At 41.9% G+C, this 23,733-nt stretch overlaps 1 protein-coding gene and 1 pseudogene across 1 annotated transcript; both read left to right on the top strand.

Moving 5' to 3' along the window:
* The first annotated feature begins 1,089 nt into the window (after positions 1–1,089).
* On the top strand, positions 1,090–9,245 carry LOC123990942 (annotated as a pseudogene).
* Positions 9,246–12,226: 2,981 nt separating this feature from the next.
* On the top strand, positions 12,227–17,053 carry LOC124030708 (L-dopachrome tautomerase-like). Its single transcript, XM_046341952.1, has 8 exons — positions 12,227–12,735; positions 13,100–13,399; positions 13,656–13,756; positions 13,848–14,014; positions 15,058–15,243; positions 15,378–15,519; positions 16,184–16,385; positions 16,524–17,053. Exons 1-8 carry the CDS (start codon positions 12,417–12,419, stop codon positions 16,694–16,696), a joined length of 1,590 nt encoding a protein of 529 aa, XP_046197908.1. The 5' UTR covers positions 12,227–12,416; the 3' UTR covers positions 16,697–17,053.
* Positions 17,054–23,733: the final 6,680 nt, after the last annotated feature.

Below are 23,733 nucleotides of genomic sequence, written 5' to 3'. Positions count from 1 at the left end.
TGATTCTGCCCCAAAGATGGCTCTCTAGCACCCCCATGTGTTCCAATGGAGGCTTCGGGGGTGTATGTGACACAAAGTTCCCATTTCATGACAAGCAAAAGCTTCAGTGAAAGATATAAAGTAATTAATTCAAAGATCTATTGAAATTAATGTTAAACCAGCAGGATTTATTGATGTTTTTTTGGCAAAGAAAATGTGATTGGAGACATATATCTTGAAACTGTACTTCTAGATGTAAGGAAATTGGTAATGCATTTATAAACAGGATATAACGTGTATACTGTATGAAAAGATACATAATGAGAAACATATACACACAGTCTAAAGTTGTTTTGTTAAAAAAAGTGCATACTCATGGAGGTCTGGGGACACATTCAGTTGAACACATGTTTTCAAAAGAGCTCCTTAGGGATCTATGAGAGGATTCCAGTGTGACTAGTCCCATACTGTTGTAGAGTACAGTACATTAAAGGTCAGTCATCCATTGGATGATGTCAATTGTAAAATCAAACAAACCCTTCCTCAGATATTTACATGTACAGTTCTATATGTTAAACAGTGAAGACCAGATAACAGTAAACAGAGAAAGGTAGACCTAGATGATAAACGTTTTTTCAAACGTTCAAATTGTTTATGATGAAACTCCTACCGAATTATGCCTTTTTGCAGTAAAGGCACCAACGTTGAGGTTGAAGTTCATACCTGTTACCAGAGGGCAGTCTTAGAAAGCAGTGATAGAGTTGAGCTTGGTGTGAATGGTGTAAAATAGCTCGCTACTGTGGTATCTCTGTGGGTGTGAATGGGTATCAGATTAATGATATGAGAGAAAAAAAATTGCAAATTGTCATGGAGTGCCAAAATCTTTTTTCTGTTACTGTGCATCTCATCTGCTAGAACGTGATTTTTATTTGAGGGCGAGCATTGTGCAAACATACTGACAACATTGTGATCTGGGCTCTTAAAGACACTGTGTGGGTATTTGTATCACTTGTCCCTAGAAATCTTAGTTGGATAATTATTCAGGGAAAGAGCGGTTTAATTTCTTGTAGGCCTGCAGCCCACTGGCAATGCTATCTGTCATCAAACGAAATGGATTGGAAATTCCAAAGTGAACCTTGATGTTTCATTTTCTGGAAAATGAGAAAGACAAACACCATCAAATCGAATTAGTTTCATCTCTGTGTCTTATTGGAACTTATTGACCACATCATTGCTGGGAACTGGTGTACAAATACATTTTTTTAGGGTGAAAGTAGAAGATTACAGCAGTGTGACAAAGACAATGAGAGCTCTTGTGCTTTGGGTTGGTCTGTTTTGTGACATGGCCTGGTTCTACAGAGGCTCAGTTTCCTCGAGTGTGTAGCACGGTAGAAGGGATCGTCTCAAAGCAGTGCTGCCCTGCCCTCGGGTCTGATCCTGCTAACGTGTGTGGACTTTTATCTGGACGGGGACACCAAACCCTGGGGTGGACCAATTCCAATGAGAAACTGAGATGACCGTGAAAGGTGGCCAACTACATGTTTTAATCAAACTTGCAGGTGCTTCAGTAAATAATGAAATTATAATGTTGAAAATGTTAAACTGTATACTTTAAAGATATCTGCATTTTATTACATTTCTTACACACGCATGAAATGTCTAACTTCAAGTTAAAATTCAATGTAAAAAGTGTATTAGTATGTTTTGCAGTATAGCTATAAACTATGATCTATATTCCCTCCCTGTATCTAGGTAACTTTGGTGGCTTTAACTGTGGTCAGTGTACGTTTGGCTGGACAGGACCAAACTGTGACGTGCATAAATCCCCAGTGGTGAGGAAGAACATCCACTCTCTGACTCCAGCTGAGCTCCAGGAGTTCCTGGATGTGTTGGACCGGGCCAAGAACACCACCCACCCAGACTATGCCATTGCCACACAGCACTGGCTGGCCCTGTTGGGGCCTAATGGAACCCAGCCCCAGTTCTCCAACATCTCCATCTGCGACTTCTTTACATGGCAGCACTACTACTCTGTCAGAGACACTCCTTGGGGAATGTGATCCATCACACATAAACAAACAAGCAAACACAAACAATATATTATAATGATAATCATTTACATGTGTACAATGTTGAACAATTTAAATTCTATGGACATGATTGCACTTCTAAGACTAGAATTTTCCATCTGGATGTCTATCTGGATGTCCATCCAAGCACATTGATTCTCCCGTAAAGGACCTGCCTTCATAACTTGGCACAGATACCACATACTCAGTCTGGAGAAAAACCTGCAGGTAAGAGTGTAAAGGTAAATTAATTGTTGTATTTCTCTTACAAATATGAATATGCACTTGGGAAAATGTCAGCTTCCTTGAATGAGTGTATCTGAATAGTTTATCCTCTGCAGAGACTGACTGGCAATGAGACCTTTGCTGTTCTATACTGGAATTTCGCCACAGGGCAGACTGAGTGTGACGTCTGTACAGACTCTCTCCTGGGGGGGCACAACGCAGATGACTCCTGCCTCATCAGTAACCAGTCCAGGTTCTCCAATTGGAGGGTGGTGTGTGACAGGTCTGAAGTAATTTCTGTAATAATATTGAATGTATGCATGCCAAATTCAGCGTTTCATCAAATATTTTTGTTCATATTGTTTTGATACCTTAACGGGTTTTAAAATTCAAAAGCAAATAGCTAGATCCTTGGTATGACCATCTTAAAACAATTCCTTATGTTAGCTTAGACTCTAGAGCATGATTTCCCAAAACTCTGTGCTCGGGACCCCAAGGGGTGCAACGTTTTGTTTTTTGCCCCAGTACTACACAGCTGATTCAAATAATCAAGATTAGATTATATGAATAAGGTGTTTAGTGTTAGGGAAAAAATAAATATCTATGTGCATCCCTTGGTGTCCCCAGGACCGAGTTTGGGAAATTCTGTAAGTATTCCTCTTGTCCAAATGGGATAGGGCAGTGTGCAGTGCGATGCCATTGTCTGTGGATCTATTGGGGCGGTAAGTAAATTGAATTGGGTCGAGGGTGTCAGGTAAGGTAGAGTTGATATGATCCTTATTAACTAGCCTTTCGAAGCATTTCATGATGACAGAAGTGAGTGATATGGGGCGATAGGCATTTAGTTCAGTTACCTTTGCTTTCTTGGGTACAGGAACAATGGTGGACATCTTGAAGCAAGTGGGGACAGCAGACTGGGATCAGGAGAGATTGAATATGACCGTAAACACTACAGCCAACTGGTCAACGCATGCTCTGATGACGGGGCTAGGCATGCCGTCTGGGCCGGAAGCAAAGCTAAAATGTCTTACTCTCGTCGGCCACGGAGGACGTGAGTCTACAGTCCTTGGGAGAGGGCCGCATCGGTGGCACCATGTTATCCTCAAAGCGGGCGATGAAGGTATTTAGCTTCTCCGGGAGCAAGACGTCAATGTCCGCAACGTGGCTGGTTTTCTCTTTGTAATCTATGATTGTCTGCAGGCCTTGCCACATACGTCTCGTGTCGAGCCGTTGAAATGTGACTCCACTTTGTCTCTATAATGACTGTTTGATTGTCTTACGGAGGGAATAACTACACTGTTTGTATTCAACCATATTCCCAGTCACCTTGCAATGGTTAAATGCGGTGGTTCGCGCTTCAGTTTGGCACGAATGCTGCCATCTATCCACGGATTTTGGTTTGGGTGGGTTTTAATAGTCACAGAGGGACCGACATCCTCTGTACACTTCCTAATGAACTCAGTCACCGTGTCCGTGTATAAGTGAATGTTGTTCTCAGAGGCTACCCGGAACAAATCCTACTCCACGTGATCAAAACAATCTTGAAGAATGGATTCCGATTGGTCAGACCAGTGTTGAATAGACCTTTGCACGGGTACTTCCAGTTTGAGTTTATGCCTGCAGAAAGGGAGGAGCAAAATGGAGTCGTGATCTGATTTGCTGAAGGGAGGGCCCTGTAGGCATTTCAAATGGGGAAGTAGCAGTGGTTTAATATTTTATCAGAGTGAGTACTACAGTCAATGTGTTGATAAAACTTCGGTAGCATTTTTCTCAAATATGCTTTGTTAAAATCCCCAGCTACAATAAATGCGGCCTCAGGATATCTGGTTTCCAGTTTGCATAAAGTCAAGCCAAGGAAGCCATTGGACTAGTAACCGAAAGGTTGCAAGATTGAATCCCTGAGCTGTCAAGGTAAAAATCTGTCGTTCTGCCCCTGAACAAGGCACTTAACCCACTGTTCCTAGGCTGTCATTGAAAATAAGAGTTTGTTCTTAACTGACATGCCTAGTTAAGTAAAGGTTAAAAAAATGTAAAAGTTCCTTGAGGGCCATAGTGGTATCGGCTTGAAGGGGAATATACACAGCTGTGACTATAACAGTCATTCTCTTGTGAGGTAATACGGTCGTAATTTGATTGGGAGGTATTCTAGGTCGGGTGCACAAAAGGACTTGAGTTTCTGTATGTTACCACAATCATGACTAGTTAATCATATAAAGTTAACCAACACCCTTCTTCCCGGAGAGTTCTTTATTCCTGCCTATGCGATGTACTGAGAATCCAGCTGGCTGTGTGGACAGAGACAGTGTATCCCGAGAGAGCCATGATTCCGTGAAACAGAGTATGTTACAGTCCCTGAAGTCTCTCTGGAAGGAGATCCTCGCCCTGAGCTTGTCTACTTTATTGTCCAGAGACTGAACATTAGCGAGTAATGTTCAAAGGATTACATTCGGGAAAGTCGTATTCCTAGTCTTAATGCTGGTGAGTTACCGCCGCCCTGATAACCAAAAGTTATTTCCGGCTGTATGTAATAACACACAAAAACTTTCTGGGCTAATAATGTAAGAAGTAACACACAAAAAAAATACTGCAATGTTGCTTAGGAGCTAGAACCAGAGCTGCCATGTCTGTCGCTGCCATCTTACTTGTACTGACATATACAGTATTTGTTCGTGAGAGACTCACAATTCCACACAGGTGTGTAGCCCAAAATTGTTTGGACGCTACAGACAGAAGTTGGCAGAAGAGGCTGTACCGAATTCAGTTCCGTCCTGTGAAGTGTCTCATCTTTCCACTGAGGGGTCTGGTGGCACCTTAATTGGGGAGGACGTGCTCACAGCTCACAGGCTGGAACGGAAAATATTAAATGGTATCGAACATATCAAACACATGGTTTCTATTTGGTTTGATACCATTCCATTCCAGCCATTATTATGAGCCGTCCTCCGCTCAGCAGCCTCCTGTGCATAATAGTTTTGTGGGCCAAACTGTTCGGATGCTTTAGAAGTTTTTTTGTGAAAATGCCAATTTTCATTCTCATGTTCTGACAAACACCTTTCACCTCAGATGCGGAAGGGTGATATCGACGGAATTGGTGGATTGAGATGCAACCCATGAAAAAAACTGATACACTACACGACCAAAAGCACGTGGACACCTGCTCGTCAGACATCTCATTCCAAAATCATGGGCATTAATATGGAGTTCGTCCCCCCTTTGCTGCTATAACAGCCTCTACTCTTCTGGGAAAGCTTTTCACTAGATGTTAGAACAATGCTGTGGGGACTTGATTCCACAAGAGCATTAGTGAGGTCAGGCACTGATGTTGGGCGATTAGGCCTGGCCCCGCAGTCGGCGTTCAAATTCATCACAAAGGTGTTCAATGGGTTTGAGGTCAGAGCTCTGTGCAGTCAATTTCTTCTAGACCGATCTTGACAAACCATTTCTGTATGGACCTTGCTTTGTGCAAGGGGGCATTGTCATGCTGAAACAGGAAAGGGTCTTCCCCAAACTGTTGCCACAAAGTTGGAAGCACAGAATCGTCTAGAATGTTATTGTATGCTGTAGCGTTAAGATTTCCATTCACTGAAACTAAGTTGCCTAGCCCAAACCATGAAAAACAGCCCTAGACAATTATTCCTTCTCCACCTAACTTTACAGATGGTTCTATGCATTCAGGCAGGTACCGTTTACTGGCATCCCCAAAACCCAGATTCGTCCATTGGACTGCTATATGGTGAAGCGTGACTCATCACTCCAGAGAACTCGTTTCCACTGCTCCAGAGTCCAATGGCGGCGAGATTTACACCACTCCAGACGATGCTTGGCATTGCGCATGGTGATCTTAGGCTTGTGTGTGGCTGCTCGACCATTTCATGAAGCTCCCGACAAACAGTTCTGTACTGACTTTGCTTCCAGAGACAGCTTGGAACTCAGTTGTGAGTGTTGACAGTGCCACTGAGTTCTTCAGTAAGGCCATTCTATTGCCAATGTTTATCTGTGGAAAATACATGGCTGTGTGCTCGATTTTATACACCTGTCAGCAACGGGTGTGGCTGAAATAGCCGAATCCAATCATTTGAAGGGGTGTTCACATACACTATATATACAAAAGTATCTCTAGCTTAAACAGATGGATTTTGATGGGGATGTATTTATTACATTAATTAGATTTCCAGGGCCTCTGGAATGGCGCAGTTGTCTAAGCCACTGCAATGCTAACTGTGCCACTAGAGATCCTAGTTCAAGACAAGGCTCTATCGCAGCCAGCCGCGACCGGAAGACCCATGGGACAGCACACAATTGGCCCAGCATTGACCGGGTTAGGGGAAGGTTTGGCCGGCAGGGATGTTCTTATGCCATCGCGCACTAGTGACTCTTGTGGCGGGCCAGGCGCAATGCACGCTGACATGGTCGCCAGGTGTATGGTGTTTCGCTGACACATTGGTGCGGCTGGCTTCCGGATTAAGCGAACGTTGTGTCAAGAAGCTGTTTGGTTTGGCTGAGTTATGTTTCGAAGGACAGCACTGGCTCTCCCGAGTCCATACGGGAGTTGCAGCGATGGGAAAAGACTAACTATCAATTGGATAGCAGGAAATTGGTGAGTTAACGGGACACAAAAAAATCTATCAATTATTTATTTTGAATCAAAATCAATTAAAAGTCATTCAATTAAAATTCAAAACATTTAGAAAAAGTTTATTTTTATATTTTGAAATAGTATAATTAGATATACGAAATTGTAGGAGAAGGGTTAAAAATGTGTATTTGATTGTTGCTGTTTCTTAATCTACAGTAACTTTCCTATTATGGTGTGTGGGTGTGTTGATGAAAGTTAGTTTCCTTGACTCTGCCCTTCTATGTTGTGCGTGTGTGTGTGTGTAACAAGTTCTGTCTCATGTTAGAATTTCTCTCAAAATGTCAAATTTCGAAGTGTCTAAGGTTAGGTTTAGCCATTAACTCCACATTTTAAGTTTAGGGTTAAGATTAGTAATTAACTCAATAATCTTAAGGTAAGGCATTAACTTAAAATGGTTAAGGTAAGGGTTAAGGTTTGGGATAGACTTAAAACTAAAATCTAAAAAAAATGTATGTCGCTGGATTCGAACATGCAACTTTTGTCTTCAGAGGCTGATGCTTATGCCACATGATGCATCAGAACAGCCCTTAGCTGTGGTATATTTCCTGTTATAAACTGGGTAGTTTAGGTCCTGGATGCTGATTGGCTGAAGCAGCATTTCAGCCGTGTGTCTATCAGACAATATACTGTACCACGGAATGATGCAAAAATAGTTGTTTACTGTTCTATTTATGTAGGTAACTAGTTCATAATAGCAATAATAAACTGCATGGACAATATACCACATCTGTATCCAGGCTGTATACTCGCATTGCATTGTGCTTAAGAACAGCTATTAGCTGTAGTATACTGGCCAATATACCACATACCCTCGGGCCTTATTGCTTAATTAATTTCACATGGACAGACTATGTAAGCATAAATGGTACCATAGATCTGTCATGATACAACAGGATGCGTGAGACAACGAACAGCATCAGTTCCAGTGCATTGGACAAATCAGGATTTCACAGGTGTTAGCATCTTTTGAATTTCGGAAAGGCAGGGGACATTTGGCCCATAGACTTGCCCTTAAGCTGCAAAGAGAGAGTGGAGGTCTTCATTCGGGTTCTGAATAAAGCATCTGATTAATTACGCAAGACTTTAGTTACTCAGATTAATAGTCTATATACCACAAACTCCTGAGGTCCCTTAATGCTATTATAAACTGGTAAATAGAACAGTAATTTTTCATACCGTGGTTTATTGTCTGATAGACACACAGATTAAATACAATTTCAGCCAATCAGCATCCACAAATCAAAAAACTATTTATTTTCTCCCAGCATGGATGAAAATAATCGCCTGGTCTGTGTAATGGAACTAGTGAGGGACGTATAAGGAGAGGTCAAATAGGAGGACCAACATGCTGCACCAGCGAAGACAGCATGGCTTTGAACCCTTAATACAATGGAAAGCACACAGACAACTCTTGAACTAAAGCCTAACAGGAACTAACAGTAAGACTACAGTTTCTGATTATGCCTCTATGCAATGTTCATGTTATTGTAATAAATGGTCCAACTGAGAAGATCAATTGAAACATAACTCAGGAAAGTACTTATGTCTTCAACATAAAATCCCGAGGGTAGAATGTTTGAGCACAGTCATTATGTCTATCCAGCTAATAATAATAACTTAGGGATAAACCTACACAGAATAATGAATACATACTGATCTTACTAAAGCTAGTGCCTGTAATTTTCAGTGCCTGTTCCATGAATGATTTCGGACAAAAATGTAGTCTTTCATTCTATAGTATTGTCACGTTCGTCGTAATGATGTGACCAAGCCGCAGCGTGATAAGAATACATTCTTCTTTAAAAAACAAAGCACACTTAAACTAACAAACGATCTTGAAGTTGTCATAAACCGAGTCCTGACAGGCAACTACACAGACAATAACCCACAAAACCAAAATGGAAAAATGGCAAGCTAAATAGGATCCCCAATCAGAGACAACGATAAATAGCTGTCTCTGATCAGGAACCAATTCAGGCCACCATAGACAACATATACCTAGACATACTAAAACCCCATAGAATTACAAAAAAAATAGACAAGACAAAAACACACATACCACCCTCGTCACACCCTGACCTAACCAAAATAATAAAGAAAACAAAGATAACTATGGTCAGGGTGTGACAGTACCCCCCCAAAGGTGCGGAGTCCCGGCCGCAAACCTAAACCTATATGGGAGGGTCTGGGTGGGCATCTAACCTCGGTGGCGGCTCTGGTTCTGGACGCTGCCCCCTTTACCCTGAGTCCGCTCTTGTAGCACTGACCCGTGGATCGTCGGAGGCTCTGGACTGCGGATCCTCGCCGTAGGCCCCGGGCTGGGGACCGTCGCTTGAGACCCCGGGCTGTGGCCCGTCGTTGGAGACCCCGGACTGTGGCCCGTCGTTGGAGACCCCGGACTGTGGCCCGTCGTTGGAGACCCCGGACTGTGGCCCGTCGCTTGAGACCCCGGGCTGTGGCCCGTCGTTGGAGAACCCGGACTGTGGCCCGTCGCTTGAGACCCCGGCCTGTGGCCCGTCGTTGGAGGTTCCGGGCTGTGGCCCGTCGTTGGAGGTTCCGGGCTGTGGCCCGTCGTTGGAGGTTCTGGACTGTGGCCCGTCGTTGGAGGTTCCGGACTGTGGCCCGTCGTTGGAGGTTCCGGACTGTGGCCCGTCGTTGGAGGTTCCGGACTGTGGCCCGTCGCCGGACGCTCTGGACTGGGTACTGTCGCCGGACGCTCTGGACTGGGTACTGTCGCCGGACGCTCTGGACTGCCGAGGCGCACTGTAGGCCTGGTGCGTGGTGCCGGAACTGGTGGTACTGGGCTGGGGACACGCACCTCAGGGCGAGTGCTGGAAGGAGGAACAGGATACACTGGACCATGGAGACGCATTGGAGATCCAGAACAGAGCTGGCTCAATACGTCCTGGCTGGATGCCCATTCTAGCCCGGCAAATGCGAGGAGCTGGAATAGAGCGCACCAGGCTAGAATAGCGCACTTGAGACACTGTGTGCATCTCTGCATAACACGGTGCCTGACCAGTTACACGCTGCCCACGGTAAGCAGGAGGAGTTGGCTCAGGTCTCCGACCTGACTCAGCCAACCTCCTCATGTGCTCCACATTTTTTTATTGGGGCTGCCTCGGGCTTCCGTTCTAGCCGTGTACCTTCATATCGTCGCTGTTCCTCTATTCTCCTGTATTTCTCCTCGTAGTATCGCCGTTCCGCTTTCGCTGCCTCTAACTCCTCCTTAGGACGGCGATACTCCCCCGGCTGTGTCCAGGGTCCTGCTCCATCTAATATCTCCTCCCAGGTCCATTTCCCCATTAAGCACTGTTCCTCCTTTTCACGCTGCTTGGTCCTGGTTTGGTAGGTTATTCTGTCACGTTCGTCGTAATGATGTGACCAAGGCACCAGGTGATAAAATACATTCTTCTTTAATAAACTAAAAACACTTAAACCAAACAACCGCGACGCTATGATGAACCGGGTGCTGACATGCAACTACACACAGATAATAACCCACAAAACCAAAATGGAAATGGCAACCTAAATAGGATCCCCAATCAGAGACAACGATAAACAGCTGCCTCTGATTGGGAACCAATTCAGGCCACTATAGACCTACATATACCTAGATACTAAAACCCCATAGAATTACAAAAACCCTAGAAAACAAAAACACACATATCACCCTCGTCACACCCTGACCTAACCAAAATAACCAAAATAATAAAGAAAACAAATAACTAAGGTCAGGGTGTGACAAGTATATTATAGTATATTTCTTTATGACAATAATTAAAAGTGTTACAATACTAGCATATTGTTTCCACGAGCTTACACCCGTCTGGTGTTCAACCTTCCCAAGTTCTCTCACGTCACCCCGCTCCTCCGCTCTCTCCACTGGCTTCCAGTTGAAGCTCGCATCCGCTACAAGACCATGGTGCTTGCCTACGGAGCTGTGAGGGGAACGGCACCTCAGTACCTCCAGGCTCTGATCAGGCCCTACACCCAAACAAGGGCACTGCGTTCATCCACCTCTGGCCTGCTCGCCTCCCTACCACTGAGGAAGTACAGTTCCCGCTCAGCCCAGTCAAAACTGTTCGCTGCTCTGGCCCCCCAATGGTGGAACAAACTCCCTCACGACGCCAGGACAGCGGAGTCAATCACCACCTTCCGGAGACCTGAAACCCCACCTCTTTAAGGAATACCTAGGATAGGATAAAGTAATCCTTCTCCCCCCCCTTTTAAGATTTAGATGCACTATTGTAAAGTGACTGTTCTACTGGATGTCATAAGGTGAATGCACCAATTTGTAAGTCGCTCTGGATAAGAGCGTCTGCTAAATGACTTAAATGTAAATGTAAATGTTACATTGAATTATGTAATTCTTCGATTTAGGATATTTATTTTTTCAATTCAGTTTTAGATTAAAAATAATAAGAAGTTTTATCTCATTCCCTTATGGCAGTATATGTGTGTAGCTATTGTGTGATTGGCAATGTAACTTTTCACTCACCATTCAACAGTCACATGCCAGATCATAGGTAACAGGGGGTAGGGAAAGTCTAGCTAATGACACAGGCACAAAGCATATCAGCTATTTCTGCACTGACGTACAAAACATCATGTCTTCATTGATGTGTTTAGTGCTCCTCCCACAGAACAAAGAATGATTGTTTCTCAGAGGAATTCAACAATCAGTTGATGACTTTCTCTCAGTGGAGTATGAGAAATTATTATTAATAAAACGGTATAGACAAACGATATGATTAGGCTATCATGATTTAAATGATTTAGGATTATATGTATCATATGTCATGTGATAAAGAGGGAAGTGAACAGGAAACCAAATATCCTATCTGTAATTATGCAAATGTATATCAATCAGTCTACTGTGGATTTCATTTCTAGCAAAAACAACCTTATGAGAAATTACTCTCAAATACTTAAAAAAATATATTATTCATGGGACTAACGTTGTGAGCTTCACATTAGATGGGTGGCAGGTAGCCTTGGGGTTAAGAGTGTTTAACCAGTCATTGAAAGGTCACTGGTTCAAATTCAGAGTTAACTATGTGAAAAATATGTTGATGTGCCCTTGAGCAAGGCACGTAATACTAGTTGCTCTGGATAAGAGTGTCTGCTAAATGACTAGAATGTAAAAATGGACCTGTAGATAGCTGATGGGCTAACCGACACATTATGTATTTTGGCCTGAGGTATTTCTCTGTTAGGAGTCAAGCTCATAGTTGCCTGGTGTCAGGTGATTACCACGAGATCGTAATTCGTTCTGCCCAGACTTAAAGAGAGCACATGAATTGGAGGCTTTGTTAAAGTTGATGAGACCGACTGGAACACAGTCGACTCTCAGGCTGGCTCTTAGTTAACATTTATGACTGTAGCCAAATGTTGAATACACAACTTTGGAGCGTTACATATTGAATTCCTTGCGCTTTTGGAGAAATTAACTAATTAAGCATTGATGTGAACTGGTATACAAACTGATTTGCTAGTGGACAGACATGGACAGAAGAGGACCAGAGGTGTTGAAGACGATGAGGGCTCTTGTGCTAGGGTTGGTCTGTTTTGTGACATGGCCTGGTTCTACAGAGGCTCAGTTTCCTCGAGTGTGTAGCACGGTAGAAGGGATCGTCTCAAAGCAGTGCTGCCCTGCCCTCGGGTCTGATCCTGCTAACGTATGTGGAATTTTATCTGGACGGGGAAACTGCTCCGACATCAGAGTCAGTACCAAACCCTGGGGTGGACCGTATAGGTTGAGAAATGTTGATGATCGAGAAAGGTGGCCGACCAAATTCTTCAATCAGACATGCAGGTGCTCAGGTAAGTAACATATTGATAAGGTGTTACATTTAAGTGTTAATAGCAAATCAGTGTTTCAAATGCAATAAAACATGTTTTGTTTAGACCACATTATAACTCATTGTTAAATTGTGATTATTATTTCAAATATTTCAAGACTGTTGGGTGAACGTAACTTTGAGACCATTTAGTTACCCTAATGTTGGTGGCTGAACTGCAGGTATTTGACAATAACATTTCATCAAATAAATGTATCACATTAATGTATTAGTTTCTAAAATGTATTCCAATACGATTTATTTACAGAAACCACATTTCTTGGCCATTCCCATAGTCTTGACTTGGTTTGGTTTATATTTTGTTTATATTCCATCCCTGTATCTAGGTAACTTCGGTGGCTTTGACTGTGGTCAGTGTACTTTTGGCTGGACAGGACCAAACTGTGACGTGCATAAATCCCCAGTGGTGAGGAAGAACATCCACTCTCTGACTCCAGCTGAGCTCCAGGAGTTCCTGGATGTGTTGGACCGGGCCAAGAACACCACCCACCCAGACTATGTCATTGCCACACAGCACTGGCTGGCCCTGTTGGGGCCTAATGGAACCCAGCCCCAGTTCTCCAACATCTCCATCTATGACTTCTTTACGTGGCAGCACTACTACTCTGTCAGAGACACACTTTTAGGTAAAACACCAACGTATTATTTTCTGAAGTCATAAGTTTATAGATTCAAAAAAGAATATCAATACATTATTAAATGATATTCAACCTTCAAACTAATTCCTTTTAGGTTGAAAATGAAAGACAAATGTTATAAATGACTCACTTACTACGTTACTTACATGTTCTGAGTTATATATGACTCTCTATGTACTAGAAAGTGAGCAAAAGAGAACATTCAAACGTGGCTCATGAACCACCTTATTTGTTTCTTCTGTAGGTCCAGGTCGTCCCTTCAAGGCCATTGACTTCTCCCACAAAGGACCAGCATTCGTCACCTGGCACAGATACCACCTCCTTAGTCTGGAGAGAGACCTGCAGGTAAGAGTGGATTTGAAAGCTGAGGACATGAAGAACAAAATAGCTTCAAACATTGAAGAAAATACAAGTAAAAGGATCCTCTCTGCTGCAGAGACTAACTGGCAATGAGAACTTCGCTGTTCCATTCTGGAACTTCGCCACAGGGCAGACTGAGTGTGACGTCTGTACAGACTCTCTCCTGGGGGGGCACAACCCAGATGACTCCTCCCTCATCAGTAACCAGTCCAGGTTCTCCAATTGGGGGGTGGTGTGTGACAGGTGCGCTGTTGGACAGAAATGTGTTTAAAACATTGTGTGAAACAGATTAAGCCTAGTCCTGGACTAAAATGCATGTTTACTGAAGGATTTCTATTGAAAGTGCTTTTTAATCAGTTGTAATTCATATCTCCGAAACCAGCCCAGTATGCACACTACCACTTAGAAATGTCTTGTGTTTTTGAAAGGGAAGCACATTTTTTGTTCATTTAAAATAACATCAAATTGATCAGAAATACATGGTAGACATTGTTAATGTTGTAAATTACTATTGTAGCTGGAAACGGTTTGCAATGATGTTAGCACAGCTGAAAACTGTTGTGCTGATTAAAGAAGCAATACAACCTTTAGACTAGTTGAGTATCTGGAGAATGTGTGGGATTGTTTACATGCTCAAAATGGCCAGAAACAAATACAAATTTCTCACATAGAATAGCCTTCATTTCTCAGAAAAAGAATAGACTGACGAGTTTCAGAAGAAAGTCCTTTGTTTCTGGCCATTTGAGCCTGTAATCGAACCACAAATGCTGATGCTCCAGATACTCAACTAGACTAAAGAAGGCCAGTTGTATTGCTTCTTTAATCAGAACAACATTTTTTTCAGTTGTGCTAACATCATTGTAAAAGGGTTTTCGAATAATCAATTAGACTTTTAAAATTCTAAACTTGGATTAGCTACCACAACGTGCCATTGGAACACAGGAGTGATGGTTGCTGACGACGGGTCTCTGTACGCCTATGTAGATATTCCATAAAAAATGTGCCGTTTCCAGCTACAACAGTCATTTACAACATTAACAATGTCTGCACTGTATTTCTGATCAATTTTATGTTATTTTAATGGAAAATTTATTTATTTTTTCTTTCAAAAACAAGGACATTTCTAAGTGACCCCAAACTTTTGAACGGTAGTGTATATAATATACCTGTGCTGGTTATGCTTGGTGCACGTATGCAGTTTGTTATACTACTGGGTACATGTTCATCATGTGTTTTGTACCAGACTCATTGTCCTTAAATGTTGCTTGAATCTTTCCCCTCCCCAGCTTGGATGAATATAACCGCCTGGTCACTCTGTGTAATGGGACCAGTGAGGGACGTATAAGGAGAGGTCAGATGGGAGGAGCGAGAACCAACATGAGTCTGCCGACCATGAATGATGTCAGGAGCTGTCTAAACCTCAGAGACTTTGACAACGCTCCCTACTATATAAACTCTACCTTCAGCTTCAGGCAACCTAAACTGTTCACATTGACCTGGGACCTTACACATTCACCTACAGGGTGATATTCTATGAGGTCAAGTCGAATGAACTCTCTAAATAGCATTGTTTCTGACTTCCAAATATACTTTGTCTCCTATACAGGAATGCTCTCGAAGGCTATGACAAGCCAGATGGCGAGGCAGAGCTTGACTCCACAGTTAACAACCTGCACAACCTGGTCCACTCCTTCCTCAGTGGAACCAGCGCTCGGTCTCACTCTGCAGCCAATGACCCCATCTTTCTGGTAATTATCTATTTCAAATCAAATAAAATCAAATTGTATTTGTCACATGCGCCGAATACAACAGGTGTAGACTTTACAGTGAAATGCTTACTTACAAGCCCTTAACCAACAATGCAGTTAAGAAAAATACCTCAAGAAAAATAAGAAATAAAAGTAACAAATAATTAAAGAGCAGCAGTAAAATAACAATATTGAGGCTATATACAGGGGGTACTGGTACAGAGTCAATGTGCACGGACACCGGTTAGTCAATGTAATTGAGGTAATATATACATGTAGGTAGAGATATGGTGTGGTTGCCTATGAGTCCATGTATTTGACTGTCATGTGAGATAATGTAAAGAATTGGTAGTTGGTCAGATCTGTGCAGACAATGTTTTACATTTACATAACTATCTCTCTCTCTCTCTCTCTCTCTCTCTCTCTCTCTCTCTCTCTCTCTCTCGCTCTCTCGCTCTCTCGCTCTCTCTCTGTGTCTCTGTCTCTGTCTCTGTCTCTGTCTCTGTCTCTGTCTCTCTCTCTCTCTCTCTCTCTCTCTCTCTCTCTCTCTCTCTCTCTCTCTCTCTCTCTCTCTCTCTCTCTCTCTCTCTCTCTCTCTCTCTCTCTCTCTCTCTCTCTCTCTATATATATATATATATATATATATATATATATATATATATAGGTGCTCCATGCTTTCACTGATGCCATTTTTGATGAGTGGATGAGAAAGTCTGTTCCACCAAACTCCAGCTTCCCAGATGAGATGGCTCCCATTGGTCACAACAGACATTATAACATGGTGCCATTCTTCCCTCCTGTGACCAACGAGGAGATTTATGTGGCTTCTGATCAACTGGGATATTCTTATGCCATTGAACTCGATGGTTGGTGATTTCACAGATAACTTTTGCAATTAAATAATCGTCATCGACTTATGCTTGTTTTATTAGCAGGTCAATGAAATAAGAACACTTTGATAAAGATCTTGTTGCATTAAATATCTTCTTCTCTCCCTTCCTCAGCAACAGACGGTGGAATCGTGTTTGTGTTGGGCTCTAGTCTGGGTGGTGTTTTCCTGGGTGCCCTGGTTCTTCTACTCGTCCTGGTGCTCTACTTGCAACAGTGTAGGAAACACAGCTTTGAACCCCTTATCGAAGCAGAGTACACCAACAGGAAGTACACAGAGGAAGCCTAGAGACTGTAGGTACATTTTGGCAGTGTTCTGCACAACTACATAGAGTAGGCAGCCAAATAGAAAACGTAGCCAACCAGGCATCCCCGAGTCAGGGGGTCTGGGGGTGCTTGCTCTCCTGGGCTAATTCTTTTCTCCAGAAGGAGCTCTATTTTGGTACATTCTAATGACTTGACTCCATCTGAAATACACAGTGAAATGATTGATTACTTTATCGAGTTTACCTCCAAGTTGGAAAAAAAGATTTGTGGTATAGACTTTACAATTTGTATTGCTGAAAATGTATGAATTCACTGTATTGTTAGTTGTTTTGGATATTGTCTATGTCTATGTCAGAGAACATTAAACCTTTTTTAACATTATCTTGAGATTAAAGTCGTATTTACAGTTTTGCTGCAAGATATGAATTGCCACAATGTTTGTTCTTCAAATTATATATTTTATTAAAACAGACAAATTAAGTAAATAGCCCACATTATCAAGAAAAATGAATTAAAGGTTTTGGTTTTCCAGTTCTCTTTTCCCATGTTGTTTCAGGTTTTCGCTCTCAAAATCACATTTATTTTAACCCTTCAATTCTAAGCCATAAATGCTACATGTAACAACTTAAAAGATTTTACTGAGTTACAGTTCATATAAAGGAAATCAGTGAATTTATATACATTCATTAGGCCATAATCTATGCATTACACATGACTGGGAATACAGATATGCATCTGTTGGTCACAGATACCTTAAAAAAGGTAGGTGTGTGGATCAGAAAACCAGTCAGTATCTGGTGTGACCACCAGGCACCAACTGAGTGCCTCATGCAGCACGGCACATCTCCTTCACATAGAGATGATCAGGCTGTTGATTCTGGCCTGTGGAATGTTGGCCCACTCCTCTTCAATGGCTGTGCGAAGTTGCTGGATATTGGTAGGAACTGGAACACACTGTCGTACATGTTGATCCAGAGCATCCCAAACAGGCTCAATGGGTGACAAGTCTGGTGAGTATGCAGGTCATGGAAGAATGGTGACATTTTCAGGTTCCAGAAATTGTGTACAGATCCTTATGACATGGCAGTGCATTATCATGCTGTAACATGAGGTGGTTGCTGCGGATGAATGGCACGACAATGTGACTCAGGATCTCATCACGGTATCTCTATGCATTCAAATTGCCATCTATAAAATTCAATTTGTATCGTTGTCCGTAGCTTATGCCTGCCCATACCAGAACCCCACCATGGGGCACTCTATCAACAACGTTGACATCAGCAAAACGCTCACTAACACGATGTCATACACGTGATCTGTGGATGTGAGGCCGGTTGGAAGTACTACTAAGTTCTCTAAAACGACGTTGGAGGGGGCTAATGGTAGAAATTAACATTAAATTCCCTGTCAACAGCTCTGGTAGACATTCCTGCAGTCAGCATGCCAATTGCACGCTTCCTCGTGATGTGGTCATCCTGTCTGGGTTGGCGCCCCCCCTTGGGTTGTGCCATGGCGGAGATCTTTGTGGGCTATACTCTATACTAGCCTTGTCTCAGGATGGTAAGTTGGTGGTTGAAGATATCCCTCTAGTGGTGTGGGGGCTGTGCTTTGGCAAAGTGGGTGGGGTTATATCCTTCCTGTTTGGCCCTGTCTGGGGGGTGTCCTCGGATGGGGCCACAGTGTCTCCTGACCCCTCCTGTCTCAGCCTCCAGTATTTATGCTGCAGTAGTTTATGTGTCGGGGGGCTAGGGTCAGTTTGTTATATCTGGAGTACTTCTCCTGTCCTATTCAGTGTCCTGTGTGAATCAAGTGTGCATTCTCTAATTCTCTCCTACTCTCTTTCTTTCTCTCTCTCGGAGGACCTGAGCCCTAGGACCATGCCCCAGGACTACCTGACATGATGACTCCTTGCTGTCCCCAGTCCACCTGACCGTGCTGCTGCTCCAGTTTCAACTGTTCTGCCTTATTATTATTATATGACCATGCTGGTCATTTATGAACATTTGGACATCTTGGCCATGTTCTGTTATAATCTCCACCCTGCACATCCAGAAGAGGACTGGCCACCCCACATAGCCTGGTTCCTCTCTAGGTTTCTTCCTAGGTTTTGGCCTTTCTAGGGAGTTTTTCCTAGCCACCGTGCTTCTACACCTGCATTGCTTGCTGTTTGGGGTTTTAGACTGGGTTTCTGTACAGCACTTTGAGATATCAGCTGATGTACGAAGGGCTATATAAATAAATTTGATTTGATTTGATTCATCAAAACTTGAGACATCTGTGGCATTGTGTTGTTTGACAAAACTAGCCACTTGAAACAATTCCACCTCATATGTTTATACTGTACTCGATACCATCTATTGCATTTGCCATCTTTATGTAATACATGTATCACTAGCCACTTTAATGTTTACATACCCTACATTACTCATCTCATATGTATATACTGTACTCTATACCATCTACTGGATCTTGCCTATGCCGTTCTGTACCATCATATATTTTTATGTACATATTCTTCATCCCTTTGTTGTTGTTGTGGAATTGGTAGGTTAGATTACTTGTTGATTATTACTGCATTGTCGGAACTAGAGGCACAAGCATTTCGCTACACTCGCATTAACATCTGCTAACCATGTGTATGTGACAAATGAACTTTGATTTGAAAACTTTGAATTTTATAGTGGCCTTTTACTGTCCCCAGCACAAGGTGCACCTGTGTAATGATCAACTTCTTGATATGCCACACCTGTCAGGTGGAAGAATTATCTTGGCAGGGATGTAGACAAATTTGTGGACAAAAATTTAGAGAAATATGCTTTTTGTGTGCATGGAAAATGTCTGGGACCTTTTATTTCAGCTCATAAAACCTGGCAAAAACACATTACATGTTGTGTTTATATTTTTGATCAGTCTATATGGAATTGTTTTAAAATGGTCATACCATGGACTATTTGGCTATTTGAATTGTATGACCCCCGTAAATATTATTATAATTAGTAATAAGGAATAAGGTTATGAAATGTCTCTCCTATATCTAGGAAATATAAGAATTCTCAGGAATATATACATTTTGGAACACATATTTAACCCCCTTTTTTGATTGCACAAAACTACTTACGTACTTTCATTCTTTAAACCGGTTCCAGGTTACCTTCAGGCAAGTGATGCTTCTGGGGGTCGTTGAGCAGGGTTCCCCGACTGGCAACAGCGGGCCGAATGTGGCCTGTGGGTGGTTTTACTTGGCCCCCCAAGTTTTCGGGAACAATTTTTTAAATTTCATTGTACACAAAAGACTCTAAAAACACCAGGAAATCAGCTACAAGTGATGTTATTTTTTAAATCTATTCCTAAGTATTCCCACACATAATAGAGAGGCACGTGATCATATACAAATGTTATCAACATTTGAAATTATTATGTTTTAGTCAAATATTATATCTGTTTGGGCTGCTTGCGGCCAATTGGCAGTCAACAAACTATTACGTTCCGGGCCCCGACCATCCGCTCAATAATAATATCAGCCCACTGCTGAATCTAGTTGATGATCCCTATTTGACGATCAAAACAGAGAACACTATCGTGTTCATGACAGTAAGGCTCATATTAGTTTGTAGACCAAACGGTTTGGGCGTTACAGCTAGATGTTGGCACATCAGCGGTACCGTGGGACCAAAATAGTTAATATGCTACTTTGTACATCAAACTGTTCAGACGTGACAGACGTTTCCGGGAGGAGACATATTTTGGGGATTTCTCCTGGTCTGACAAACTGTGCTGTAGTTCTGCCACATTTTACAGCAGATATGGAAGGCTGACATAGGCGGATGCAATGGACTAAGACTCAGCCCATACAAGAAAACAGATACAGGGCCTTCAGAAAGTATTCACACCACATTTTGTTGTGTTACAGCCGGAATTTAAAATGGATTAAATTGAGATTGTGTGTCACTGGCCTACACACAATACCCCATAATGTAAAAGTGGGATGTTTAAAAAGAAAAACAAATCTAATTAATAAAAAGAGAAAAAAGAAAAGCTGAAAGGTCTTGGGTCAATAAGTATTCAACCCCTTTGTTACAGCAAGCCTAAATAAGTTCAGGAGAACAAATGCTCTTAACAAGTCACATAATAAGTTGCAAGGATCCGCCCATTTTTTTCCCACTGAAAATGACATACCCAAATCTAATTGCCTGTAGCTCAAGCCCTGAAGCAAGGATATGCATATTATTGGTACCATTTCAAAGGAAACACTTTGAAGTTTGTGGAAATGTTAAAGAAATGTAGGAGAATATAACACAATAGATCTGGTAAAAGATAATACAAAGAAAAAAAAAACGTTCTTATGTATCTTTTTTTGTACCATCATCTTTGAAATGCAAGAGAAAGGCCATAATGTATTATTCCAGCCCAGGTGAAATTTAGATTTGCCACTAGATGGCAGCAGTGTATTTATTTTATTTATTTTATTTCACCTTTATTTAACAGATAAAATCAAATAAAAATCTGTTGAATATCCCTTTGAGCATGATAAAGTTCTAAATTACACTTTGGAAGAGGTATCAATACACCCAGTCACTACAAAGATAAAGGCGCCCTTCGTAACCCAGTTGTTGGAGAGGAAGGAAACTGCTCAGGGATTTTACCATGAGGCCAATGGTGACTTTCAAACAGTTACAGAGTTAAATGGCTGTGATAGGAGAAAACTGAGAATGGATCAACAACATTATTGTTACTCCACAATACTAACCTAAATGACAGAGTGAAAAGAAGGAAGCCTGTACATTCCAAAACATGCATCCTGTTTTCAAGAAGGTACTTAAGTAATACTGCAAAAAAATGTGGTTAAGAAATGTAATTCCTTTCCTGAATAGAAAGCGTTATGTGTGGGTTAAATCCAACACAACACATCACTGAGTAGCATGGTTGTGGCTCCATCATGTTATGGTTATGCTTGTCATTGGCAAGGACTAGGGAGTTTCTTTTTTGGTTGATAAAAAAAGCACAGACAAAGTCCTAGAGGAAAACCTGGTTCAGTTTGCTTTCCAACAGACATTGGGAGACACATTCACCTTTCAGCAGGACAATAACCTAAAACACAAGGACAAATCTACACTGGCGATGCTTACCAAGATGACATTGACTGTTCCTGAGTGACAGAGTTACAGTTTTGTACTTAAATCAGCTTTAAAATGTATGGCAAGCCTTGAAAATGGTTGTCTACCAATGATCAACAATCAATTTGGCAGAGCATGAAGAATTTAAAAAATAATAATGTGCAAATATTGTTCAATCCAGGTGTGCAAAGCTATTAGAGACTTACCAAGACTCACAGCTGTAATCATTGCCAAAGGTGATTCTAATTGTATTGACTCAGGGGTTTGAATGTTCATGCAATCAAGATAGTGTTTTATTAGTCATATATTTTTTTTGGCATATGTTTTGACATGAGTAATTTGTGTAGATCTATGACAAAAAAAGACAATTAAAATAGTTTAATCCCACCAAAATGTGGAAAAAAACAGTGAGCAGCTCACATATCACTGCACCTGTACATAGCCCATCTGTAAACAGCCCATCCAACTACCTCATCCCCATAATGTATTTATTTATTTATCTTGCTCCTTTGCACCCCAGTATCTCTACTTGCACACCTACAATTCCAGTGTTTAATTGCTACATTGTAATTACTTCACCACCATGGCCTAATTATTGCCTTGCCTCCCTTATCTTACCTCATTTGCACTCACTGTATATAGACTTTTATTTTATTCTACTGTATTTTTTGACTGGGTGGGTGAATAATGCAAACGTCTAGCAACCCAAAGGTTGTGAATTCAAATCTCATCACAGGCATCTTTAGCATTTTAACTAACTACCACTTTTTTAGCTACTTTCCAACTACTTAGCATATTAGCTAACCTTTCCCCTAACTCTAAATGGAGTGTGTCATGTATTTACATACAGAATAATACTAAATGCTCTGAGACCATGTTGGTGAGGGATCTAATTATCATATTTTGTTCCTGCAGTGATGATTCACCATCTTCATCTAATGTTTCATAGTTCATCTGCAGATAAGCTTCGGTAGGCTATACTAGCTATGTTTCCATTAACTTGTCCAGTGATATTTTTGTCAACATTTATAAAGTTTCCATAGAAAATATGCGACAGTTGCCTGCTAGGATACGCATCCTAGCAGGCAACTGTCGCATATATTTTCTATGGAAACTTTATTCCATTTAACTATCGTGTAGAAAATAACTGCTGGACGTAACACTGTAAAGTAACCAGGAACAATGTGAAACCTGGAGATAACACTGTAAAGTAACCAGGAACAATGTGAAACCTGGAGATAACACTGTAAAGTAACCAGGAACAATGTGAAACATGGAGATAGCACTGTAAAGTAACCAGGAACAATGTGAAACATGGAGATAACACTGTAAAGTAACCAGGAACAATGTGAAACCTGGAGATAACTGTCATGTATTGTCATGTCTTGTCCCTGTGCTTTCTCTTCTCTTCGTTTCCCCCTGCTGGTCGTATTAGGTTTCTTTCTCTCTCTCTATCTCTCTCTCTCTCTCTATCGGTCCGTTCCTGCTCCCAGCTGTTCCTCATTTTCCCAACGACCTCGTTTACTCTCTCACACCTGTCCCCTCTTTTGCCTCTGATTAAGTCTCTATTTCTCTCTCTGTCTCTGCTTCTGTCCTTGTCGGATTCTTGTTTGCTTTGCCCTTGTTCCGTCCTGTCGTGTTCTGCCTCTTCATCAGATGCTGCGTGTGAGCAGGTGTCTCTGTCCTCTACGGCCCGCGCCTACCCGAAGGGACCTGCAGTCTGTTGCCGCTAGTCCTGCAAGTCTCCTCTACAACTAGAGGATTTATGTTTTCCCTGTTTGGACATCTCCTGTAAAGATTGAGGATTTATGTTTTCCCTGTTTGGACATTAATAAACTCTGTTTCTGTTAAGTCGCTTTTGGGTCCTCACTCACCTGCATAACAATAACACTGTAAAGTAACCAGGAACAATGTGAAACCTGGAGATAACACTGTAAAGTAACCA

Source organism: Oncorhynchus gorbuscha, linkage group LG01 (assembly GCF_021184085.1).
Source record: "Oncorhynchus gorbuscha isolate QuinsamMale2020 ecotype Even-year linkage group LG01, OgorEven_v1.0, whole genome shotgun sequence".
Taxonomy (NCBI): domain Eukaryota; kingdom Metazoa; phylum Chordata; class Actinopteri; order Salmoniformes; family Salmonidae; genus Oncorhynchus; species Oncorhynchus gorbuscha.
The sequence above is the reverse complement of the archived record's forward strand: the minus strand, read 5'-3'. Positions and strand labels throughout refer to the sequence as shown.

Excerpts from the sequence above, each read along its gene's own strand:
- LOC124030708 (XM_046341952.1), top strand. The coding sequence starts at position 12,417 with ATGGACAGAAGAGGACCAGAGGTGTTGAAGACGATGAGGGCTCTTGTG. Across the intron at positions 13,757-13,847 it reads GTCTGGAGAGAGACCTGCAG|AGACTAACTGGCAATGAGAA; the intron begins GTAAGAGTGGAT and ends TCTCTGCTGCAG. Across the intron at positions 15,520-16,183 it reads CCAATGACCCCATCTTTCTG|GTGCTCCATGCTTTCACTGA; the intron begins GTAATTATCTAT and ends ATATATATATAG.